The sequence below is a fragment of the Tachysurus fulvidraco genome, chromosome 10, assembly GCF_022655615.1.
Source record: "Tachysurus fulvidraco isolate hzauxx_2018 chromosome 10, HZAU_PFXX_2.0, whole genome shotgun sequence".
In the NCBI taxonomy this organism is placed as follows: domain Eukaryota; kingdom Metazoa; phylum Chordata; class Actinopteri; order Siluriformes; family Bagridae; genus Tachysurus; species Tachysurus fulvidraco.
Window position 1 is genome coordinate 16,627,923 of NC_062527.1, and position 23,859 is coordinate 16,651,781.

At 37.1% G+C, this 23,859-nt stretch overlaps 1 protein-coding gene and 1 non-coding gene across 3 annotated transcripts; one reads left to right on the top strand and one right to left on the bottom strand.

Moving 5' to 3' along the window:
• Positions 1–2,370: 2,370 nt before the first annotated feature.
• msx2a (muscle segment homeobox 2a) lies at positions 2,371–23,765 on the bottom strand. Of its 2 annotated transcripts, none has more exons than XM_027165225.2 (6): positions 23,256–23,752; positions 22,061–22,104; positions 21,799–21,888; positions 20,738–20,783; positions 7,560–7,976; positions 2,371–6,655 (listed from the first exon to the last, which is right to left on the bottom strand). In XM_027165225.2, the coding sequence occupies exons 5-6, from the start codon at positions 7,807–7,809 to the stop codon at positions 6,219–6,221; spliced, it is 687 nt and encodes a 228-aa protein (XP_027021026.1). In that variant the 5' UTR covers positions 7,810–7,976; positions 20,738–20,783; positions 21,799–21,888; positions 22,061–22,104; positions 23,256–23,752; the 3' UTR covers positions 2,371–6,218. The 2 variants fall into 2 exon arrangements, 1 of the variants encoding a protein (XP_027021026.1); XR_007144128.1 differs by lacking the exons at positions 2,371–6,655; positions 7,560–7,976 and adding exons at positions 15,738–16,813; positions 18,567–18,643 and having other exon boundaries at positions 19,548–20,783; positions 23,256–23,765.
• Positions 11,679–11,837, top strand: LOC113654976. Its single transcript, XR_003443600.1, has one exon. It is a non-coding gene; the product is annotated as a U1 spliceosomal RNA (small nuclear RNA).
• Positions 23,766–23,859: the final 94 nt, after the last annotated feature.

Sequence of the window (23,859 nt, forward strand, 5' to 3'; positions counted from 1 at the left end):
TACAGGTGAAAGGTGTTGCACAGTCAGTATTGAAACTTGATAGGCTCGTATATTTTCAGATGCATTAACATCACTCGTCTGTCTCTGTTTTAATACCAATTCAGACATTTTCAATGAGATTTTCAGCTACTTTACACCTTCTTTGTGTGACATGGCTGGCTGTGTTCTCACTTTATGTAGTGTCTACACTCAAATTCCCCTGAAAGTGTTCAATCTAAAATAGAATGAGTTTTTGAGAAGTTGAGGTTGACCTTGATATAAATATTCTATGTTAGATGGCTATCAAAGATAACGACAAGATCACATACAGTATATGGGGAATATTTGAGTGCCATCGGTTGCAGTTTAGTTTAAAAACATGCTGTTTACATTTACTTTATTTGGCTGACATTTTTATCCTCAAACGACTTGAACTGAAACATAGTTCCTTAAGAACTACAGTGTTTTTTGGATCCATGAAAACTGTAGAGAGCTAAAGCATAAAGTTGCTTTTGTACCATTAGAGGTTAGTGAACCATCTGCATAGTTTCCCAAGCCATACGTCCTGATGAGGTACAATAATAGCAGTATATATTTGCTACAGAATGGGTTCTAGGCCTGGTCCCTAAAAAACACCTTGGATCTCTGAATGCCAGCACCAGATAAGCCAAGCCATTTCATTCAGCTAGCACTGAGATCGAGCAACACAAGGATTTTAACTGAGTCACATGATGTTCTGTAGAGTATAGTTCATACTGTATCTTTTCCCAAAGGATACAGTAAGTATGGTCTTAAAACTTTTTTTTTGAGACTTTAAATCACAAGTCATCTGAAAAGTTTTATTTTGTGTTACATGCAACACAATATTTTCATTACAGACTATAAATAGAGTAGAGAGATAATATCAGCATGAGTCACCACACCGAGGCTTTCCTTTAAACGAGTGTGACAAATTCCCATCAACAGATGTGCAAAAATTTAATCAGCACATTTCCATTTTGCGTAAACACATTTCTTCAGAGCCTAGTGAAGAAAAAAGCGATGAGCGATTGTGTTTGCATTTGTGTGTGCATTCTTTCATCGGCACAAAGGTTTGGCTTTCTGCTTGGCTGAGCTCAGAAACGTCTGAGCCACCGGTGATGTTGGCAGGTATGTATGGAGAATGGCACAGCAACATCGCTCTCCTTCTCCCCCATCCTATCAGAGCCATTGTGCTCTTTGTCAATCAGCTGTGCACTCCTCTGAACAATTATGCAGCCTTGTTCTCCCCTCATTTATTTGGAGTAAAAACACAGAAAATAATGTGTATTTATTACCTGTGGCAAATAGTTTCTTTTAGTTGTGCATCACTAATAGTACTGACTTTATTAAACAACACAGAGTAAAACAGAATTAACGTTAACTGAATATACCTTTAAGTCAGTGATATTTGTCATTCAGATTACCACCTCAATAATCAACTAAGTAAAGGTTCGCATGTTTATTTTGTTACATGGAAGAAAGCTCTGGTCTGAATGCTTTACTGTAACAAAGGTGTACAACATCTTCAAAACACATTCGGTATGGACAAGTGGAAATGTAAAAGTGTACAAAAGAGGAACATGACTGTAACCTTTACATGAACAGGAAAGAAAAAATAGATTCTGTACGGAATTCACCAAACGTCACTGTATCACCTACAGGTATGCTATGTTTGTTTTGGGGTTTCACACACACACACACACACACACACACACACACACACACACACACACACACACACACACACACACACACACACACACACACACACACACACAAACACATACACACAAAACACAAAAACAAGATTTAACCAAGAGCACCACCTACAGCAGCCTGCATTTATTAACCACCTGATTGAGAAATTCCTCTCAGTGGTGTTCCTACGCAAATATGTAAGAATATTGTACACACTACATTTGGGAAAAAACCCAAACTACTATTTATAGGAATGTGTTTACAACATGAATGTGTGTGATGAAAACAACACTACAAAAACACATGTACTAGGCTCTGGATTGCAAATGCACGCTGCTGTAGATGGCGCTCTTGCCTATATGGCCAAAAATAAACACATGACAAATGAAAGTGGTGACTCCATTATGCAGTATTTATTATGCTGACATGATTTGCATTCAGTTTTCCCTTTAAACAGAAGGTTCAGTGCAAATCAATACAAAGTTCTTCTGACTGATCACCTTTGTCCTGTAAGGAACCAGCCCAGCTCAGCCCAACTGAAAACCTATGGAAGATTTTAGACAGTGCTCATTACAACCATCATCCATTCATGTTGGAAGAAAAGTGTACAACGATAGAGTTGATCTCCAGACACTTGCAGAATCAATACTAAGGTGCATTGAATCTGTTCTTGTGTCCCAACACCTTAACACAGTTGTATGTTTTTTTGAAAATTGTCATCCATTTTTATATCTAGGACATTCTGAAGAAAAAAAAAGTCAGGAAACCGCTGTTGATATACCAAACTGAACTTACGTATTTGATGAAAATTTATTTTAGCATCACAGGAAGCATGCCTGTTTACTAATAGCTGGTTTTAATTCTTTTGATGCTTGGAAACTTCACTTTTTGAACAGTAACTCAGACTAGTTTAACCATAAATAGACTTGCAAGCCTGAAATCATCTGTAATTTGTGTGCATTAAAGTCCTATATCTGGATTAGTATAAGTATCTTGCCACCTTTGTGGACCTCCCAGGTTTGAGGCATTACAAAGCTTAGCACTAAACAGAGTGAGCAGCCGAGCAAAGTTGGCAGAGAAGTCGTGGATTTTCGGCCCAAATGAATAAAGCTAATCTCTGGAGCCGAAAGGCAATTTTGCACCTCGAAAACATTCTGCTATCAAACTAATGCCAGAGCTTGTTTTCAAAACAAAGGGAAGGAAATGGACTGTGAAATCGCTCGTAATTGTAACATGGCTCCACAGGACAGTGAGGCAGTCAGAGAGAGCCAGTAAATCCTACAGTTAAGTGAAAGAGTAAAGGCCGATCTCAAAACGTGTTCTGGTTCTTATCACTGAGCACAGTACATACACATGATTTCACAGTGGTTAAACTAAAATCGGAGGTCAAGCACAATTAAGTAAGGGTCTGGTTGACATAGAGCACAGCATTTAAGATCATATTTGTCTGATAAGTCAAATCCCAAATCTGGAAAGCTTTGGGAAAAGGGAAGATATACGAGTCGAGAGCCAAGGAGCTGTGTAGAACAAGTACCAGTGTTCACTTTCTAGACTTGTGTAATTCCCTAAGGCACAGGATCCCCAACCTGCACATTTTAGTATTTTTCCAACTTTAACACATCCACTTTAACTCGGGAAGAGCTGTTAATCAGCTGATCAGCTGAATCAGATGTGCTAGGAGCAGCTAAAACATTACAATGTGCAGTTCAGGAACAGGGTTGGGAAGCTGTTGCTCAGTAATTAGTGTTGCTACCTCACAGCTCCAGGGCTACCGGTTTGAACCTGAGCTCTCTGTGTGGAGTTACTCAGCATGTTATCCCAATATCCGATGAGTGTTTCCATTGGGCTCACTGTTTTCCTCCCACTTCTCACACATACAGTATGTTGGTAGCAGCAATGGTTATGACTATGTGCAAATAAGTATATAACTGGTGTCCCATCCATGGTGTATTCCAGCGTCATGCTCAGTGTTGCCGGGTTAGGCTCTGGATCCATCACATCTATAAACAGGATACTGAAGGTTTTGAAAGAACTCAACATGTCTGCATGATGGAGAAGATATGTTATATTTTATGTCAGTCCACAATGTTGAAACCTGTGGAGAGCAAGCTAGATTATTGGAAATGCTCTGTGTTAAGACAAACATTTTATTTTTATGACACTTACAAAAAATTTTAATTGTAAATGTAGTACCCAAGATATTTACTAGCCCGCTTATAGCATAAAGAAGTGACAAAGACAATGAAAGTTAAGAGACTGAACAAGGCAAGGAGTGTGCTGAAGGGTGAAGGTGTTAAACATCAACAGCATAATTTGTACAAATAAGCATCAGATTCTTTCAGTCTACCATGTTCTTTTTCACACATATAATTACAATTTAGGCAGGAATAGAACATAAAAAGTAAAATAAAACAAGCCTTCCATCAAATACCTAAATCTTTCTATTTAAGGATGTGTAAGGGGCGTGTGGTAGTCTAGTGATTAAGGTGATGGACTACCAATCGGAAGGTAGTGAGATCAATCCCAGGTCCACCAAGCTGCCTCTGTTGGCCCCTGAGCAAGGCCCTTAACCCTCAGTTGTATTAAAAAAAAAAATAGATAATGTAAGACACTCTGGATAAGAGCGTCTGCTACATGCTTGAAATATTAATACAAACATTTCTCTGTTTACTTAATTGATTTTCAAATTTTAGGATGTTCATTCGAAGCCTTTTTTAATGTTCTAACTTAACATATACAACACTGTACAGAAATTAAATGATTTGCATAAAGAATTCATATTATATTGAACTATACACTATTCAAAAACACATCATGATGTGCACATTTAATCAGTATTAATCACTTAATTTCTACTTGTTCCATAGTCTTCCATTAAAATGGCATAACTTGCTTGCCGTTTGAATTTTTCCCTACTTTAACATATCCTCACTAGCAGAGGAAAAAAAAAATTAACTAATAACAACACTAAGCAATAATTTCCTGTTTGTGCCCAGAACCTGTTTCTTTTGAACTTCATAATATATGGAAATGATTTCTGTTTCACTTTGTAAAAGCTATATTGGTTTAAAAAAACAAAACAAACAACAACAAAAAAAAAACATTCAAAGCTCCTTTAAAAATCCATAACAATTACAGGTTCCTTAGAAATATATTATCACACCCATGCTGCCAGCAAATAAGGGCACTCCCAAAATACATGCAAAAACTACTGAACTTAAATACCACCTGAAATTTGCCTACAAGCCCTGGAACAGTCTTGATTAATTAGAATACAAAGCTGTTATTATATTATTAGTTTTAATTCGTACTTAATAACAGCCAGGGTGTAGGGCAGGGTGTAGGCAGTAAATTGGTGATATAGTGTTGACAATACATGAAAAGGTTCAACATGTCAGACTCAGTAGGGATCCACATTCCTGTGCTTATACACAGAAGGAGTTTAACCAGCTTGAATAGCTTTAGGAGAGACCCAGTGTTTCAGTGCGTCATGTAATGACACCGTTTAATTAACTTTTCTCAAGACCACCAGGATGAAAAAAGAGAGCCATACAGATCAACCTCAACATTTCAAAAGATTATGAGCATGAATGCCTAAAAGCCCCCTTTCAGCAGCTCAATTTAAAAAGCATTAGCAACCATGCAGCCTTTGGGGTTGAGCTTATCTCACATTCTCAAATACTGCATCATCAACCCCAATCAAATAATTCAGAATTAAGATCCAGTAAAGGAAAACAATATATATTTTATTATTTCTATCTTTTCCTTTATATTGGCCTGTACTAGTTTGTGATTTCAAGCTTCTGATCCACAAATTTTCCACAGCAATTTTCATCTGAAAGTTTCATTTAATGAAAAGCAATAATGTTATTATAAAAAACATAATATGGTACATTTGTTCCTCATATAAATATAATCATTTGACCACTACACGAAGTCATGAAAGGATACATAGAGCTCGTGTAATCGACGTATTTGGTTTTGTAAGTTTTCTTTTTCTTAATCTGAAATTTTTTTTTTACAAAATAGCACTCATTAACCATTGTTCTGATTTTTAAAATTTGTCCTCTATAAAATGTAAAATACTGATTTCCTACATAACAGTCTGCCCGTTTTTTTCGTAACAGTTTTAAACATAACAGCTTAAAATTTTTAAATCAGTCTACCAAATTCAGTTTAGTCGTTCAGTATATCCAGCATCTGAACCTGCATAGTCTTTATAATAAGGTGCATGTACTGTAGACACAGCCTCTCCCAAACTGTATATATAAGGATTTTTTGCCTTGTTTTTCTAGGGCTCTTGACATCTTTTTCAAAACTTTTATAAAATTACTACTATGTTAAAAAAAAAAACAAAAAAAAAAAAAACAAAAAAAAAAACACTCAGGCCTCTTAGACGTTTTGTTGTTTTGGTCATTGACACACTATTCAGATTACATATCAGCCCACTTGGCAAAGATGTTTAGGCACCAACAAACAGTCTTCAGTTTGAATGAATGAAAAAAAATCCATATTGCCACTCAGGACAGATGATACATACTATAAGCCAAAGGTGTAGAGTAAATCCCAAGTGGAGGCATAGGGAGCATGTATCTGCGGAAAGGAAAGTGTCCTGATTGTCCATAAAGGAGCGTTGCTGCTCCCTGTGGTTGACTGTTGAGAGGAAACGGGAAAGAGATGCCTGAATGAGCTGAGGGCTTGGCCGCCATTTTGAGCTTCTCTATCTCAGCCTCCTGCAGTCGCTTGGCTTTGGCCCGTCTGTTCTGGAACCAGATCTTCACCTGAGTTTCAGTCAGGCAGAGAGAGCTAGAGAACTCTGCACGCTCAGCAATGGAGAGGTACTGCTTCTGACGGAACTTGCGCTCCAGCGCCAGGAGCTGAGCTGTTGTGAATGGAGTGCGAGGCTTACGATTTGTCTTGTGCTTCCTGAGAGAACACGTGTTCGGAACCAAATGTCCTGTAATCAAAAGAAATCCTAAGAAATCACAACTACGTTCTATAAAAACCTGAGAAAACGATTGCATTTTTTTTCATTCAATATGCCTCAAGGCAAAAGATCAATTCCACTAAAGATTCTCATTTATGTACTCTTTTATATTTATATGCCAAGCTTACTTTTTTAATTCAGTGGTTCTCAAACCTGTGATCCATGACATTTTGCCTAGGGGTTCATAATTATGCTTTTGTAGTTTTCCCACTATTAGTTTTCATGTGCCTCCTCTAGAGTTTTTTTGTAAAGCTTCATAACTAAAAACATGTATGAACTATATCAACATATGCGTTGATAACAATACTTTTTTCATCAATATATAAACATTGTGTAAATGGTGTTGGTTCTGTAGGTAAAGTCAGTGAATAAAACGCTAATCATTCCCACAAATGTATGGTTGTTCATGTTTAATTTATCCAATGTTTGATAAACTGTGTCCATAACGCCTGGATGAAAAAGGTATGAGGACTCCAGTGGTAACCTTCTGCATGCATTACAAGACATATGTAAGCATTGAGCTACTTGGTTACTGGTTAATGAAAATAAATACTGTCTTTTAAATAATGTACTATACAATGTACTAAACAACAACAACAACAAAGCTCTACAGTCTGTATTGATGCTCAGCTGGACTAAAAAATAAACCCCCTAGCGCACCATGATGTCAACACTGCTTCTTCATTGCAGTAAGACAAACCTCAACACTACACATTCAGATACTAGAGTGCTGAAGTTTACCCTGTCTTCAAGAGCACACCTTTACTTTTGTCACTGACACAAGCACCAAAGCTCACCAAAGCAACAAGGAAATATCGTGCTGTAGTGTAGAAGCTCCTCTGTTGTGAATACAGTATGTTGTGCGTAAACCTACGTGGTTGCGGTGAGCATGAAGACTTGGGCCAGGTTGCCTCGTCTCGATCCGATGCTTCCGACTTGACAGGAGACGACGGGACACAGTCATCTGGCGCAGACGGCTGGTATATGAGCGTCGAGCGCCCGGTGCCGTAACGAGGCGCTTCCGTGGGAGCCATGAGCGCGTCCACGCTGAACGGCAAGCTCGAGGCGCGCTGCGCAGAGCACGCGGCGTCTTCACGGAGCTCCGTGCTCATACCTTGCCTCATGCGTCGGTCTGGGACAAACAAGCGCGAGCCTCAAAATAAACAAGTGGAATGGAATAATAATAAACGCCAGTCCGTCCGTGAGCTCCAGGTTCTCCTCCACTCCGTTCAGAGTCAAAGTAGTCAGCGATTCAAGAGCATCCCGGAGCAAAGTTGGAGGCAGTCAACGTCTCCGCCCAGCCAAGAAAAAAGTTGTTATGGGAAGTTAGTGCGTGCCATTGGCTCATTTATTTAGCACATTATACCTGATTAACACCAGGAGATGCGATCAAAGTAAATTAATGTAATAGCATATATATATATATATATATATATATATATATATATATATATATATATATATATATATATATATATATACACACTACACAGTCAGCAAACAAAGGTAAAAAAAAAACTAAACTAAATCTAAACTCTCAGGTATACATCCTTTTTCATTTACTATCCTTCTTTCACATGGAAAGGTATGTGTAATCTATACTAAGGTCTAAAAGTGGTCCTTAAGGTTCAGTTAAATAGTTAAACATTTACATTACGATATAAAAAAAACACTAAAAGTACAGTGGACCCTTTAGTGTACCATCACCAGTGAGGTCTTACTATGCAGGGAGTCTTGAAATGGAGTCACTTTTAGGATAATCATTCAAGTACCTTTTCCCTGTGAGGTGGTGTCATGAAATTTTAAGCTTTTGTTATAGTTATATTTTTTTAACTTCTGAAGGGGCATATAGTGTTCCTTTATTAGGACAGAGTATCTTTATTGCTGTGGTATTTACACATTCTGTACCTATTCGCTTTTTACCTTTCATTTCGTACGGTAGATTGAGGTACCTGAAGCTTTAAGGTATATAATTGGAACTTTTGGAGAAAAGCTTGAAGTTTAATATTATGTTGCATAATAAATTTATGAAAAATAACTAAAATAATCGCATTGGACCAGCAGGCTAACAAATATAAGAACTGTGACTGTATGAACCCTGATTTAAAAAAAAAAATCCATTTTTGCTTGCCAAATAATGACAAATCAATGAGAAACACAATGACGAAATATTTATGTAATCACTCAAAATGTTTCGACACTGATCTGTCAGCACTGTTTTCACAGCAGGAAAACACATATCGTGCTGTGTCATTATTCATTGTCTCTGATTCACTGTCCTGATCTATATTTGAAAACTAGAAAAAAACAACTACACACTTGCTTGATAATGATAAACATGTCCAAAAGTGAAATCTAATCCTCTTTGAACTTGTGTATCACAGCTTGACTAATAATTCAGGCAGAGGAAAGATGATTGATAAAGGTAATTCCCCATGTGCACTTCTCTTAGCAGGCTGTGAAAGGCACTGGGATTGGGCTAGCCTGAAAATGACTGTCATTACATTGTTATTATTAACACCTTGTAATTAGGCCTTTGGAATCCGGTTCTTTTAACCGGGATTTAACAGTAATGACACAAAATTGCTACCTTCCTGAGGTGTATGGCGCCCACGCTGATTAGTCGGAGACTGTCATTTTAAAAGCTATGAATTTTGCTCTTCTGTCATTTGACCTTCAAACTGTACACAGGGCTGTATTTGCAACAATACATGACTGCAAGAAACCAAAGCTAAGTGTGTATGTTTATCCTCCTGAAATTAGATTGATTTTATAGTCCAGGTGTGGAGCTTATCTTTGACAAATGGAACAAAAATCGATTACTGTTTATTGCAAATACAGTTTGGAGGTGAATGCATTCAGCTTTTCATGAACGCCCACCGCCAGCTGGGTCCGATAACAAGATTTACAACGCGTCAGTGACAAACTGTAAAGAGAGCCTTTCCTCTATAAAGTGCAGTGCGGTAATTATTTGATTCACTCTGGGAATGCAACAGTACAAGTCAAGAGTAATAGTTAAGTGCCTCCACTGAGTCTGGGCTCCTGCATTCTTATTACAGCCCTTGAGGGGAACGCTGCTCTGTAATTGTGACAGGTTTAATGCTGTGGCAAAGGCCTCATGGGCTTATAGGTTCATTAAGGTTTATGAATCGCAGTGTTCACAGCTTGAATTGTTGGTGTAAATGCCTGTAAATCAATTAAGAACCTGCCTTTTCATCTTTTTCACAAGTCCCCTTCACAGAAGTGGTGATTAAGGAGCACTAGTGGGTTAAAAATCAGAGCGAACTTGTTCCTCTGTGGCTAATTTGGAGTCATTAAGGCTACTTAATGAGAAGAAAAAGAAGACATAATTAGCAGGAAATTCTATTACAGTAGAAGAGCATATCCAGGAGCATAACAATCATTAGCGGTTGAAGGGAGAACTCTTTGTATTTAGTTCTGCCAGGTAATTACTTACAACATTAACACACTTCATGGAGTACTAACCACAAATGCAAAGCTGAAAGAACAAAGAACATGATGAAATGATGAAAGAGCATTATGAAATGAAAGAGAGGGCGGTTCATTTTTAACAGCTTTTCACAAAGTATGATAAACAAACCACTCTGAAAAATGCGTGTGAAAATGCTTATGGGCAAAAATCAGTATGGAAAATGTTCAATAGTTTTCTGAAAACATCTTAAACTCTTGTTTCTATTTTGATACACAAGCAGGTATGATTTACTGTTCTTGGCAAATAATAATAGGACATCTTTGCCTATTTGTCTCAGTAAAATAAAATAAGAAATCCTACATCAGCAACGGAAGAAAACTTCTGAACATAGTAATAATGTGGCTGTTGTAGACGCAGCTTTCCATATGATGTTTACCCTAAAATTGTATTAGTGAATGTATTAGTGATTGTATAGCTATAAAGAAGATCAACTGAAGAGTTTATTTTTTTTGCACTTCATAGTACAACTTTTGACTAGTGTACCAGACTCTGAATGAAGTTGAAATGAACAATCAGTGCATACATGTATATCAACACTTCTCTGTCAATTCACTAATTAGACCAAAGAGAGTAAAAAAAAAAAAAGGAAAGAAAAAAGTGTAAAAGGCAATTAACCTCTCGATGAGTTGCCTTCAGCTAAATTGTTCACATAAATATTTGTGATTGAATGCAGCAGAGACATTTAAATAATGATCCTCTAATAACCTCTCAGTACTGTACTTATAGGCAGGGAAACCTCACGGATTATATAGGCCTGACTGCAGCATAGTAAAAGTGTGCACAGATGCCACAAGTGCTCTGTAACCTAGGTTTAAACTAGCAAGCAACAGTTCTCTTGTGGGTGTGTACCAAGTGCAACTGTTTGCGGATGTGCACTTTATGATCTTTTTTTTATTAGTTCACATAAATGGCAATAGCCTACAGCTATTCAGTATGTAGCACCTACTGTACAGTACAGTTCTACACAAAATAAATGTATAAAGGTGTTTGATATAAATGTCACACCTTAGGCTGTATACTAGCATTGTTGTATGCTAACTTTATGAATTACAAAACAATCTGTACCAATTAGTTACAAGCAAGTTTACTGGTATTTTTTACATGCTTTTTGAAGTCTTTTTAAAGAGTGTGCAATATTTATAGTTAGCAACTTTATTTATGATCTAAGAGTTATCATTAGCAGTTATCAGGCTTGTACAAATCTAGAACAATAATTTCACTGTAAATAGACAAGTCTTAACAGTCATAACTTCAGATGTGCCATATACAGTATGTCAGGGTAAGATGAAACCACAGTATGCTTTCATTTTTATGTAAAAAAGAAAACAGTATATGGGACTAACTGAAGCTGGGAAATAAAGTTGTAATGACAAAATGGACCTTATGTGCTATTCTTTTGGTGAGATATGTGGATTTGTTGCCTTATTGCATTATTCTAAATTGCAGGGAATTAAGAAAACATCAGTTGAAGTGTCACTTTGTTGGTTGTTGCTGAAATTGTGGCTCTGGCAGGGGCAATACCATAATCAAGGAGGTGGATTGCCCAAAGTGAGGCTCAGCCATTGCACTCTGGCTGTGCTGACCTTTGCAAATTCCCCAAATGCAGGAATCTTGACTGCATAATTTCTGATAGTGGCTGACTGTGTTTGCACTCTCCCGTTTAATTTGGGGGCAGTGGTGGTCTAAGTGCTTAAGGCTCTGGGTTGTTGATTGGAGGATCAGGGTTCAAGGCCCAGCACTGCCAAGCTGCCACTGTTGGGCCCTTGAGCAAAGCCCCTACCCCTCACTGTTCCAGAGGTGCTGTATCATGGCTGACCCTGCGCTCTGTCCCCAACCTCCAAAGTTGAGATATGCAAAGAAAAAATTTCACTGTGCTGTAATGTATATGTGACAAAAATAAAGGCTTCTTCTTCTGTGTACATTTAAAAGAAATTATCGGTCACCTATTGCTATCTATTGCTGGTGTGATCCTAGGGTTACATGAGTACACTTACATTTTCTTCCACAGTAGAGCAAGAAAATGTAATGATCGTAAAATAATAATCCTATCTTTTGCTTTATGACCCTATAAAGATAGTCCCTTCTGCAGGCCTTTTTCTGTAATGTAACGTAATGATTTTTTTTTTTAAAGACGCGAATTTGTTCCTCTTGCTATAAATGTCATGTCTTGGGTGGGTCGGCTAGAAAGAGGCAAAAACCAAAAGGACGCCTAAAACAGTAAACAAAATCAAACTCCTATTTCAGTTCAAAGATGTGACAATGAAAGCACATCGCTAAGTATATCAAAGCGATTACTGTGTTTACAAAATGCTCTGAGGAAATGGAGCGCAGCATAAACCATTTGGCCCTCGTGTTTACTCAAACCTTCTTTATGTTCTGACAATCACTTCACAACTGCTTTTAGTAACACATATGCTATGCTAACACTCATGAATGATCTACATGGTCAGCATTTTATTTCTTGTCCTTTTTTGCATTGTCTAGTTTAAACATCAGCGTTATGAAATCTGGCCTGAATGTGTATAGCCACAAATGTGACCTAAACAGCTTTGATTGATGAAAGCATTTAAGAATCAATCAGTTCCACACCCTTACCACACTAAATTAGTGTGGGAACCATGTGTAATGTGTCTGAGGATTTCTCAGGCGCACTAACACCGTAAAATGTTAACAGCTTAAAAACAATCAGGTCAAAACAATGGGTGAGTTTAAAGTGGTTTAAAGTAATGCACAACACCAAAAGGTTTATCTGAACTTTTTTTTGAAGTACTAGACATAATGTGAAATAAAAAGGCACTGCTTTAAGCAGTCACGCTGCTTGATGCCCTAAAACAGCCAATTTCTGTTCGTCAGGCTACAGTGAAATGTAAGCAGACCATTACGAACAGTTCAAGCCCCAGGAGACAGAGCATTAGACAGCTCCACTTTTAGGGCTGGATTGCACCACAGGAACATTTTACTCCAAACAGTGCTGCCTTTGGCTGTAGTCTTATCACAGCAGCAAAACAAAACCCGACAGAACAACAGACCAAGCTAGTTCAAACACCACTGACAATTCAGTTTGCACAGAGAACTATGCACAGTTGACTATGCATGGGTGTCAGAAGTACTTAAACTCTCATATATCAAATCAGCACTAATGTTCGTCACACAGATGGCCTGCCTGCCTCTCGGCTGTGTGGATGCAGCTCCAGGTCTTATCATGTTCTCATCAGAGCTTACATAACACATGGCGCCAAAGCTCACTCCTGCCCTTCATAGTGCTCACCTCATGTTCCTCTAGGCGATGTGCAATTATATCTGTGCTCTAGGGTTAAACAGAGAGCAATTTTTTAGAACGAACTGAACGACAGGCTAATTATCAGTTACATGTCATCGACTTAATTTACAGGCCATCAACCAGTGATTAAAGACTATGCTGTCAGACAGGTTGAACGTCATATTCTATAAACCTCAAGCCTGCGAGCACATTTGTTCTTGTAAATCAGCATCAGATTATGATGGTTATATGTATAAGTTTTGTATGGTGTATGTGGTGAAGCATGACATAACACATTTGTGTGCTGATAAGTGCCTAACATTTTGTAACAATTAGAACAACTGATCTGTACACCAGTGTTTGCAAACTTTCAAGAAGTTCTAACCTCATAAACATGTCCAACATAAGCAGCTAGGGGTGGACAAATCACTTTTTAAATGCTTGTGAAAAGAATATTTTGTGTCTGTGCCATACATTTTAATTAGTAGGATCAAAGCTTCTACTCCAATACAGTCAGTAAGTCAGTAATTACTTCTTAGTGTAGACATCTCAAAGCAGTAATAATAAACCTTTACAGCTTTTTAATAAAGCAATAATGCCGGCAGTTTATAGTATCTTACAAAGTTTTCCATGTCTTACATACATATTGTTTTTGAGCACAAGATTACCTTCTATTTTTGTGATTACATTAGAAGTTTAAAGAGATGTGCATAAATGGTAAATATATACAGTAGTTGTGCAGTTTGCATATCCTGAAAGAAATTGTTAAACATTGGCATTTCTTTAGATAAGATAATGCAAAAGAATTTTTTTCTTATTTAAGGATAGTGGTCACGTGAATTTTATCGTCATTTATTATCACATAGGTGTCACCTAAATAACCCGGATCAAAAGTTTATCCTTGAATGTTTGGCCACATTATGAAAACAATATTAAAGGGACGTTTCCACACCTGTGACTCATTGTAATTGTAATTACGTGTGTCTGTACATAAACAGACAGTGAGTTTCTCAGCTCATGAGGTGATGCACTGACTTAACTGGATACTGCACCATTAGGGAAGACAAAATAACTGCCTGTGTAATAAGGTAGTTATTTATAAAGCAGAAAAGATATTTTCCACCTCTTTATCAGACTTTTCAGGTGTTTATTTAAGAGTTTCTGTTGATACTAATCCAAGGTCAAGTAGTCTTAGAAAGGTTTCACCCACTACATCCAGAAGAATTGTTTGGGACACAAAGAAAAACCCACAAACAACTTATAGAGAAATACAGGCTGATCTGGAATAAAGTGGTTTTGTTGTTTCAAGGAGGACAATAAGGAGGTACTTGAACACAAATGACCTGCATGATTCAAGTTACCAGGAGAAAGCCGTTACTGCACCCATGCCCCAAAAAGTCCCACCTTCAGTACACCAGACAGCACCTAGACAAGCCTCACAGCTTCTGGAGCAGAGTCATTTGGTCACAACCATAACCATATGTTTGGAGAATAGTCAACAAGATCTACGGTGAAAAATACACCATCCCCACTCTAAAGCATGGTGGTGGATCTCTTATGTTTTGGGGTTGTGTGAGCTCCAGTGGCACAGGGAAGTTTGATGGCATTGATGAATGCAGCATGTTATCAGAAAATCCTGGCAGACAATTTGCATTCTACAGCATGAAAGCTACACATGGGACGCTCTCGGATGTTCCAACATAACAATGATTCAAAGCACAAGGCAAGGTTAGCCCTCCAATGGCTACAGCAGAAAAAGGTGAAGGTTCTGGAGTAACCATCACAGTCTCCTGCCCTCAATATCATTGAGCCACTTTGGGGAGATCTCAAACATGCAGTTTGTACAAGACACCCATAAAAATGTAAAGGAACTGGAGGCAATTTGCCAAGAAGAATGAGCATCTACACCACCTCAGAGAATTAACAACCTCATGCACAAAAGACTGCATGCATCACTGATGCTAAAGAGGGCAATGCACAATGAACTAAAGAAAAATACACAAACTTTTAAACAGGGATTATTTCCTTATTTTCTTTTTCGTTACTCTTTGTTTGATGAGTGTGTGTAATAACTGTATTGTTACTCAATAACTGTATGATTATATATATAAGTATATATAATATCAGTATATATAATATTACATCAGTACATATGTAGATGTGAATATGGGGTCATCCTGAGAGGCTGACAAAACAGAGGTTGCTCTCAATAGGAAGGTTTATGATTATGGGGCTAAGTCAGAATAATATTTAATTTGCAATGATTTTGTAATCCCGTCTCTCTAGTTAAGTACAGGACAAGCAGAATATCAGATTTATTTTGATTTGTATTTGCATAATGATATTAGTGTATCGAACACTGAAGTTCAAACACTGATGGAATATGGTCAAAAACAATTATTACAAACTACAATATTGACAAACATGATCATAATACATGGACAGGAGTATCGACCTCCCCGAGATCTGATCTGTGGTAAGCTTGGGTGGCAAAGATTATTTTAAGGGCAACATCTTACACCTTATACCACCCATGTGCCACACCATTACACATGATGAGTGCAAGGTCTGTATTTTGTCTCTATACAACACAGGTTTGAGTTGAAAGCAGGAGAATCACAGGACTGCTTTTACTGTTTAGTCTCCAACACACCCAATTCAAGTAATGAAGGGCTTAGTAATGAGTTAAATCAGTTATAACACTAAACTCAGCGGTGTGTGGCCCACAGAAACAATAAGAGTCATTTTCTTGGAGTCTGGAACAGAAAATGAATGGAGAATGGAGTGAAATTAAAACGTGCATTAAATTATTCCTGCAGAAAGAACTCAAAACATATTACTCCACACAGCACTGGCTAAGGATCATAGGTTTTAGTAGGGTATGATGACGTTGATAAAGTCTAACTATATTTACAATGAGAGCCAATATCACCAATCAGGGTTGCCAGGTGTGAGAACTGGTGGTTTACATCCGGTTTTCCCTTCTGGGTGAATTAACATTCAAGTGACACACACACTTCACATTATGCAAAGTATCGTCAACAATGTTGCATACCAAGCCGATTGTTTTGCCCTGTGCTCTCTTTGCCTTTTTGTGAATGACCATTGCCTTTGTTTCTTGGATTTATCACACTTTTTGCTTTACCCCTGTCTGTTTTGTTTGCTCCGCTGACTGCTATTCTGGTTATTGATCTGTGTTTTTTTTTTTTTTTTTTTTTTACAAATATCAGTGTATTTTGTGATGTGGAACTGTTTGCTTGGGATTATAATAAACTGCCATATCATCCTGCACATGGCTTCCGCCGCTCATTCTTTACACCGGTGTTCAAGATTTTCAGCCCAACCACATCTCTGAATCCGCCCAAAAGACCTGAAACTAATAAAAAAAAAATCAGCAATGAAAAAAGCAGACACAATTCCCATAAATATTAAAGGCTCTGCCAAAGACTCATATAATAGATGCACTGTCTGTACTTTAGATTCAAAATTGATGCTAACGAACAAAATAATTGTTGGACATTGAGTACTTTAATCAAACGCAATCTGGCAAAGTATGATATGACATTTTGATTGGGTGAAATAATAACAGCTTTGTCCCTATTATTGTGCAACATGTACAAATGCAAGCAATTAATAGAAGATCAGATTTTATCTGTCAAATAATTTGTCTGTCTGGTTACTCAAATTAAGTAAAGATTATCAACAGAAGATGTGAATGAGGATTTTCTAAAAAAAAAATGTAATTAAAAAGAAATAAAGAAAAATTATTTACTTTTGATCATTGATCTTTCAAGCACACATCCTACAACATGTTAGAATGGTGGGGGGGGGGGGAAGCAAGCACACTGAGCTTTTGTATAATCTGAGATCAAACTGCTTTAGTATCAATTATTCTGCATCATTTGTTTTCCACCCAAAAATAAACTATTAAAAAGTAATTAACTTGCTATGTATAAGCAAATGTAAGAAGTTAGTTGGAAGCTGCCATTTGAAAACTGTGTACACTGAGTCAGTGTGGCCCAATTTGACCCGCTTATCCCAAGAGGGATAATTGCCGTTTGTGTTTTTCCTGTTTCTCTACCCACCATTATGGAGATTATATTGAGCAGAGGTGGCATATTACAGCAATTAAAGGCTGGGTGGAGCTTTATTTGCTTTTACCCGTTTCAACATATGACATTAAATGAGCATAGTGGTAAAAATAATTACAGCTTAATTCGTCTCTGGTGTCTGAAGCAAAATGTACATGGCCTTAATAATGTGGCGTGGTGACAGAAAACTACTCAGCACCCTGTTTTCTCTTTATAATACTGTCCAGTTCCAGGGGATAGACTGGTTCAGCTGTACCAAGTAGAGCAGCAATGACTTCTCACAAGAGAAAAACGTCAATGTTAATATTGACAATATGGTGCACGTTTTTCTAGTTGCAGCTTTCAGCCTAATACTGTCAGGACCACAGTTTTGTTTGTGCTTTCAAAACTAGGTCAACATTAAGGTCTAATGCTAATCTCCAATGCCAGAACCATTTATATTCAATTCAAGGGCTTTCCAAGGTTTTTCAATTACTAAATTACTAAAAGTCCCCATAAAACTAAGGTGAGCAAGCACTCCACTGTGAAGCACTCTACTTCACATATCTTGCTGTAACGATTTAGTGTGATGTATCTGTTCTGTTGGCATCTCTATAGTGGCAATAATTCACATGATAGGATTTATAACCATCACATTTATCATAATCAGTCGAATTTTACTTTGACAATTTTCCTTAACCTGTGGTGAAGCATCCAATTTATCCAAGACAAGCTTTTTAAAATTCCAAAGCAAAAGCTCAAACATGCTCTAAAATATGAAGGACAAAATTCATGTTTTAATACTGTGACATGATAATAAGTGAAAGAACACTCAGGAAAAAACATAAGAGCTTGCATTCACTTGTTCATTTTCAATAACCACTTAATACTGGTCAGGGTGATGATGTATACAGAGCCTATCAAAGGAACTCTGGGTATAAGGCCACCCCACATACACACACACACACACACACACACACACACACACACAATTACACACACACACAAACTCACACACACATTCACACCTAGGCAAAATTTAGAATCCAGTCCACCTACCGGCAGGTTTTTGGGAAGTGTTTGGAAACTGGGAAGCCTGAATCAAACCTGTTCTGACATGGGGGTAACATGCAAAACTGCACATAGACAGGTAGGAAGGAAGTATTAACAGAAAGAATGAAGGACACACATAACTAATAAATATCAAACCCATAGAATTATTGCTCAATCCTAAAGCCCTTGTTTGATACTTATCCATACTTTAATCATGATAAGACCTGTTTCAATTCATAGGCATGTCATTCTATGAAAACATAGTTGCTGTCTGCCTCTGAATAATTTGCTGTCTTTTGTAGGCAGATTTTTTTAATGTAAAAGCAGAGAAAAAAAACAATGTAAATATCATCTTGAGGTTCCTTCTGCACTGCCATGCTAATGTGTTGCAGTGTGCTAAGGTATTGTTGAGCTCCAATAATTATGACCACGTTTGCATACTGTTCATTAAAATTTTGATAGTCGTTAAAGAGAGATATAGTTTAAATTACTATGTTTTGAAATACCAGGCAACCAAGAAAACCGTTTTGGCCAACAATTAAAGGCAGGATTGATTGAACAAGCACAATCACAGTAAAAAAATAAACACTTCTGTGGTTCTAGAGAAAGAAACTTTAAAAAATAACCACACTTATCCTTTAAGTGATCTCAACATATCATGTAGAACTTCCAAAGCCTCCAAAACCACACTTTATTTATATAAGCACAGCTACATCTAAAGACTTCATCCTGTAAACCACATAGAACCATAAAACAGTAGGAAACACCCCAGTCATCAAACAGACTATTTAATGTCCCTTTCAGCCCACTGCTGATGCTAAGTTTTGAACATATGGTACAAATACATTACAAAGAAGCACAAACGATAGATGCAGACCAATCAGAGTGCCCATGTTGACTCATGTCCACAATCGAAAACAACGGAAGAAGGTGCCTAGACTGATGAAGTACATATTCTGCTCATCAGGTGAATAGAGGATCAATTACCTGGGAAAAAGATGGGCACAGGATGCACTCTCAGTGGGCAGCAAGCTGACAGAGACAGTGTGATCCTCTGGGAAATGTTCTGCTGGGAAACCTCGATTAACCCTGATTAACTTTAACCGTCAATAATTATATATAATGTTCATGGACATAATGGTTGAATAATGAATAATGAATGGTTAATAAAGGCTGACAGTTAAAATTAGGGTTCATTAGGCAGATTAGCAAACTTTTTTTTTTTTTTTTTTACAATAATCGGAATACCCAATTGTTTTTCCTCTCATATATCAAAAAGTACAAAGACTCAATGAAGTGAATACATTAAATTATTGAAAAATCTACAAAAAAATTGGGGATGTTACTTCTTTGGCTGAAAAACTGTCAAAATGCATCATAGTGCTTCTCTATTTAACACAGTCACAATCACGAGTTCTTAAACAAGAGACAGGGACAAAAAGAGCACATTTCTGTTTTTGACTAACAATGTACTAATATTTGTAAAAATTACACCTCATAAACATTTAGTCAGTTCAGACTGTTGTACATTTAAGATCTCATACATCAACTGACAATGTACAGTAATTTCCTTTGTACTTTAAACTGAACACTATTGTAATGTACTGAAAAAAGGTTTGAGGACACTTTGATTGTTGTTTTTATATTTTCTGGATAAGACATGTACTAGTGTGTGTGTCTGTGTGTGTGTGTGTGTGTGTGTGTGTGTGTGTGTGTGTGTGTGTGTGTGTGTGTGTGTGTCACATTATAGAAACTGATAAGCACAACAGTGAATGTCGTAAATAAATAACTCTTTACACTCTGCAAGTTCAACCAGAGTGTGAACATCATTGCAAACCTCAAGTTACCAGAAAATCATACAAAAGGCCCTCATCACAATGTTTACTGTTAACAAACTGTTAAGAAACAAATTCCTAAATAAACGTCAACCTCAAAATAAATCATGCCACCCCATAATATGGAACCGTCAGCTGTTTAAAGCTTTGAGTACAGCACCATCTAGGGTCAAACATGTACAGTAGTATTTTCAGCATGCATTTTCTTTTCATGCATAATGACAGAAAAGTCTTAATAGTTGTACTACAACATTTGCAACATCACTCTACTTCTCCAAGTACAAGTTATAAGCATGAAAAATAATCTAATGTGTCTAAATGAATATGTTCAATAATGTATACCTTGGGTGAACAACAGTCCATCTCTTCTTTGATCATTTTTTCCTGCCTTTGGTAGAAAACACAGTTCAGATCATTTCTTCAATATATAATGAAATTTGTTGGTTAGTGGTGTATTTACAATATTAATGTTTAGAAGTTTGCTGTTTTAGATAAACAAACAAACAAAATACCCAACCCAAACATTAGGTCTTAACTAACATATGGAACAATAAACAGTGAGACCAGGCTAAGGCATTTAATAGAAGGAAAAGTTTTAACAATCTCAAACTTAATTGATATCAGTCAGGTTTTTCTGTTATCACTCTCCATTTTCCAGAGACTCAAAGTTGAGCTTTTTGAACATTAAGTTAAAAAATGGTACTCTTTGCTGTTATAATATCTGTGCACTGATTTCAACTGAGGAGGTCTGGGGTTCAGTTTGCATTCCAGTTGATCAATGATGTTCAGTGGGGTTTTGGTCAGGGTTCTCTGTGCAGGAACTGGCTTTGTGCATAGAACTGTCATACTGGAACAGGTTCGGCCTCTCGGTTCTACTGAGGGGGAAGTATAATACAACAGAATACAAAGACATTCTATATAATTGTGTGCTTCCAACTGTTGGGGTTTGAACCACAAAACACATATGGGTGTGACAGTTTAACAGCTGCTTTTATCCAAAGTTTCAAAGAATTGAGCTGAAAAGATGAGAGTTAATAGGAATGCTAGAAAACACCCAGTTTTGCAATAGCAGTATTCAATCAGTATTCAGTCAGCCTTCTCATCAGAAGCCCAGGGGCCTAAAAGCTGAGCCATTAAAGTTCACTTCTAGTCTATGACAGAAAAGTCATACACTTTTTAAGAATTTCTTTCTTTTTGGCTGGTTCACAAATGCAACACTCATTTAAAAAGATTCAAATGATACCCAGGCCAATATTCTTTTCACCACTAGAGGCCTCTCTTAGACACGTGAAGCCTTAAAAAACAAAGTTTCATGAAGATCCAAAGCTTTCTGCAGGGATATACAGTGATTTGAAATATCCAGATGTTTTAAGGTTTTGTGTAATTTTATGTGTAAAGTTTACCTGAGATAACCCGATCCGCTGCTCTCTTATGGTCCTGTTCTCCTGCAGCATCCTGGATATTGTCCTCAGCACATTCTGTTTCACTTCACACTGTGGGAGAAACATTTAGGCCTTGTAAACTGTTGGCAATAATATTAAGTATCTGTCAGGATATGGCAGAAGGTGTGTTTTTGACATATCCAGGCTTGTCCTCCTGAATGCAGCCTTAAACTAATTACACTGCATTGGTTGGGTTGCCTAGATATCAAGCAGAAATACTTACAGTTCCTTTCTCCTTTCTACCTGCTGGGGCATTCTTTAATGGTCCTGTCAATATATAATGTTGACATATTTTATATAAGGACACAAAAAACATTACATTTTGACATTTTTAGTGCACACAAACATTTGGTTTCAATTAGCATTGAAAATTATGGTGTGTATATATATAAACAGAGGAAAAAGAAAGGACATTATTTGAAATGCATTTTTGGTTTGAAATGCATTATTTGAAATGCATTTTTTAACTAAGACCATTTTTGGTCTTAGTTAAAAAACAACAACAATAATCACAAGTCTAAAAAAAACCCTCATTTGAATTACTTCATTAGTTATGAAAGGTACAATTACATCCTGATAAGAAAATTCTAAACATTAATGCTGTTAATTTCAGCATGTTTTGGGGTGGAGGAGGGAAACCAGAGAAGCACATTAAGAGAACATGTGAACATGACACAGAACACAACACAACACAGAAAGCAACCTGAGCTCAAGATTGCACAAAGGACCCTGGAGCTGTTAGGTGTGCCCTGCCAGTGTTATGACACCCTTACTTATTTATCTTAGGTTGGTGAATGTTGTCAGGAGCTTTTGACATGACCTTTTGTTAGCAGAAATATGGCTCTTGCTATCCATAATGTACAGACGTTGACCGGAGCTCATGGTTCAACCAGGGAAGAACAAATTTGAACCACAGACCCACCATATAATAATACTTAATATTGTGCTTGCAAATACAGTAGTTCAGTAGTAGAAATTTATTGCAACTGAATGTAAATAATGAAAACATTAAAAAGCAAGAAATCTTTGAAATACTACCTTCTTCATAATAGATATGACATGACCTAGCATTTTTTGAGACAGACAGACAGACAGACAGACAGACAGACAGACAGACAGACAGACAGACAGACAGACAGATAGATAGATAGATAGATAGATAGATAGATAGATAGATAGATAGATAGATAGATAGATAGATAGATAGATAGATAGATAGATACTGCATCTTGTCCTGCTTTTATAAATGTTGATGTTGTGGGTATGTTGAAGTTTCAGTAGCTCATCTTTGAGTTATAGACCAATAGTAATACATTGTGTCCAATATAATATTGTTATTATATAATTATAGAATATTGTTATTACTATTGTGTTGAGTATAAAACAATATAGTTTATTTATTTAGTTAGCTCATCTACCTTGTGTATAAACAGAGGTGTCTTTATTATGAGTTGAGCCAGGTGTAACACTCCGGGTCTTCTTCTTTATTTTTTCTGAAGAACCAGACCTGAGGCTCTGCTTTGCGTCTGTTGGTCTCGATAAGCAGGTCACAGACGTTTTAGGACCAACCGGAAACGACAGAAACGCTTTACTAATCACCAACTTCGTTTTTATTGTCCGTTTTGATTTCGTTTTTAATTTCGCGTTTGGTACTTTTTGACGTTGCAAACGAGAGTTTTCTTCAGCAGACATAACACAATATTTATATACAAATTATTTTTTCTGGTAAAATGAGTGAAACAAATTTAGCTTGTTAGTTTTTCGTTTACTTAACCGTCGAAATTCAAATATTGCGAAGGTTAACGTCTCCACGTTTACGTCATCAACACCGTAGCGGACAGTTTGTGCATATTTTATAAGCGCGTGTCAGTCATCCAATCACAAAACACCAGTTCTTCATGGCCCAACCAATCACAGAGCAACAGTTCACCAGTCAATTCAAAGTAAGGAATTAAATCAGAATCAGAATCAGAATCAGATTTATTGGCCTTGGCCAAGGAATTTGGTTGCACACACACACAC

Excerpts from the sequence above, each read along its gene's own strand:
- msx2a (XM_027165225.2), bottom strand. The coding sequence starts at position 7,809 with ATGAGGCAAGGTATGAGCACGGAGCTCCGTGAAGACGCCGCGTGCTCT. Across the intron at positions 6,656-7,559 it reads TTCATGCTCACCGCAACCAC|GACATTTGGTTCCGAACACG; the intron begins GTAGGTTTACGC and ends TTTTGATTACAG.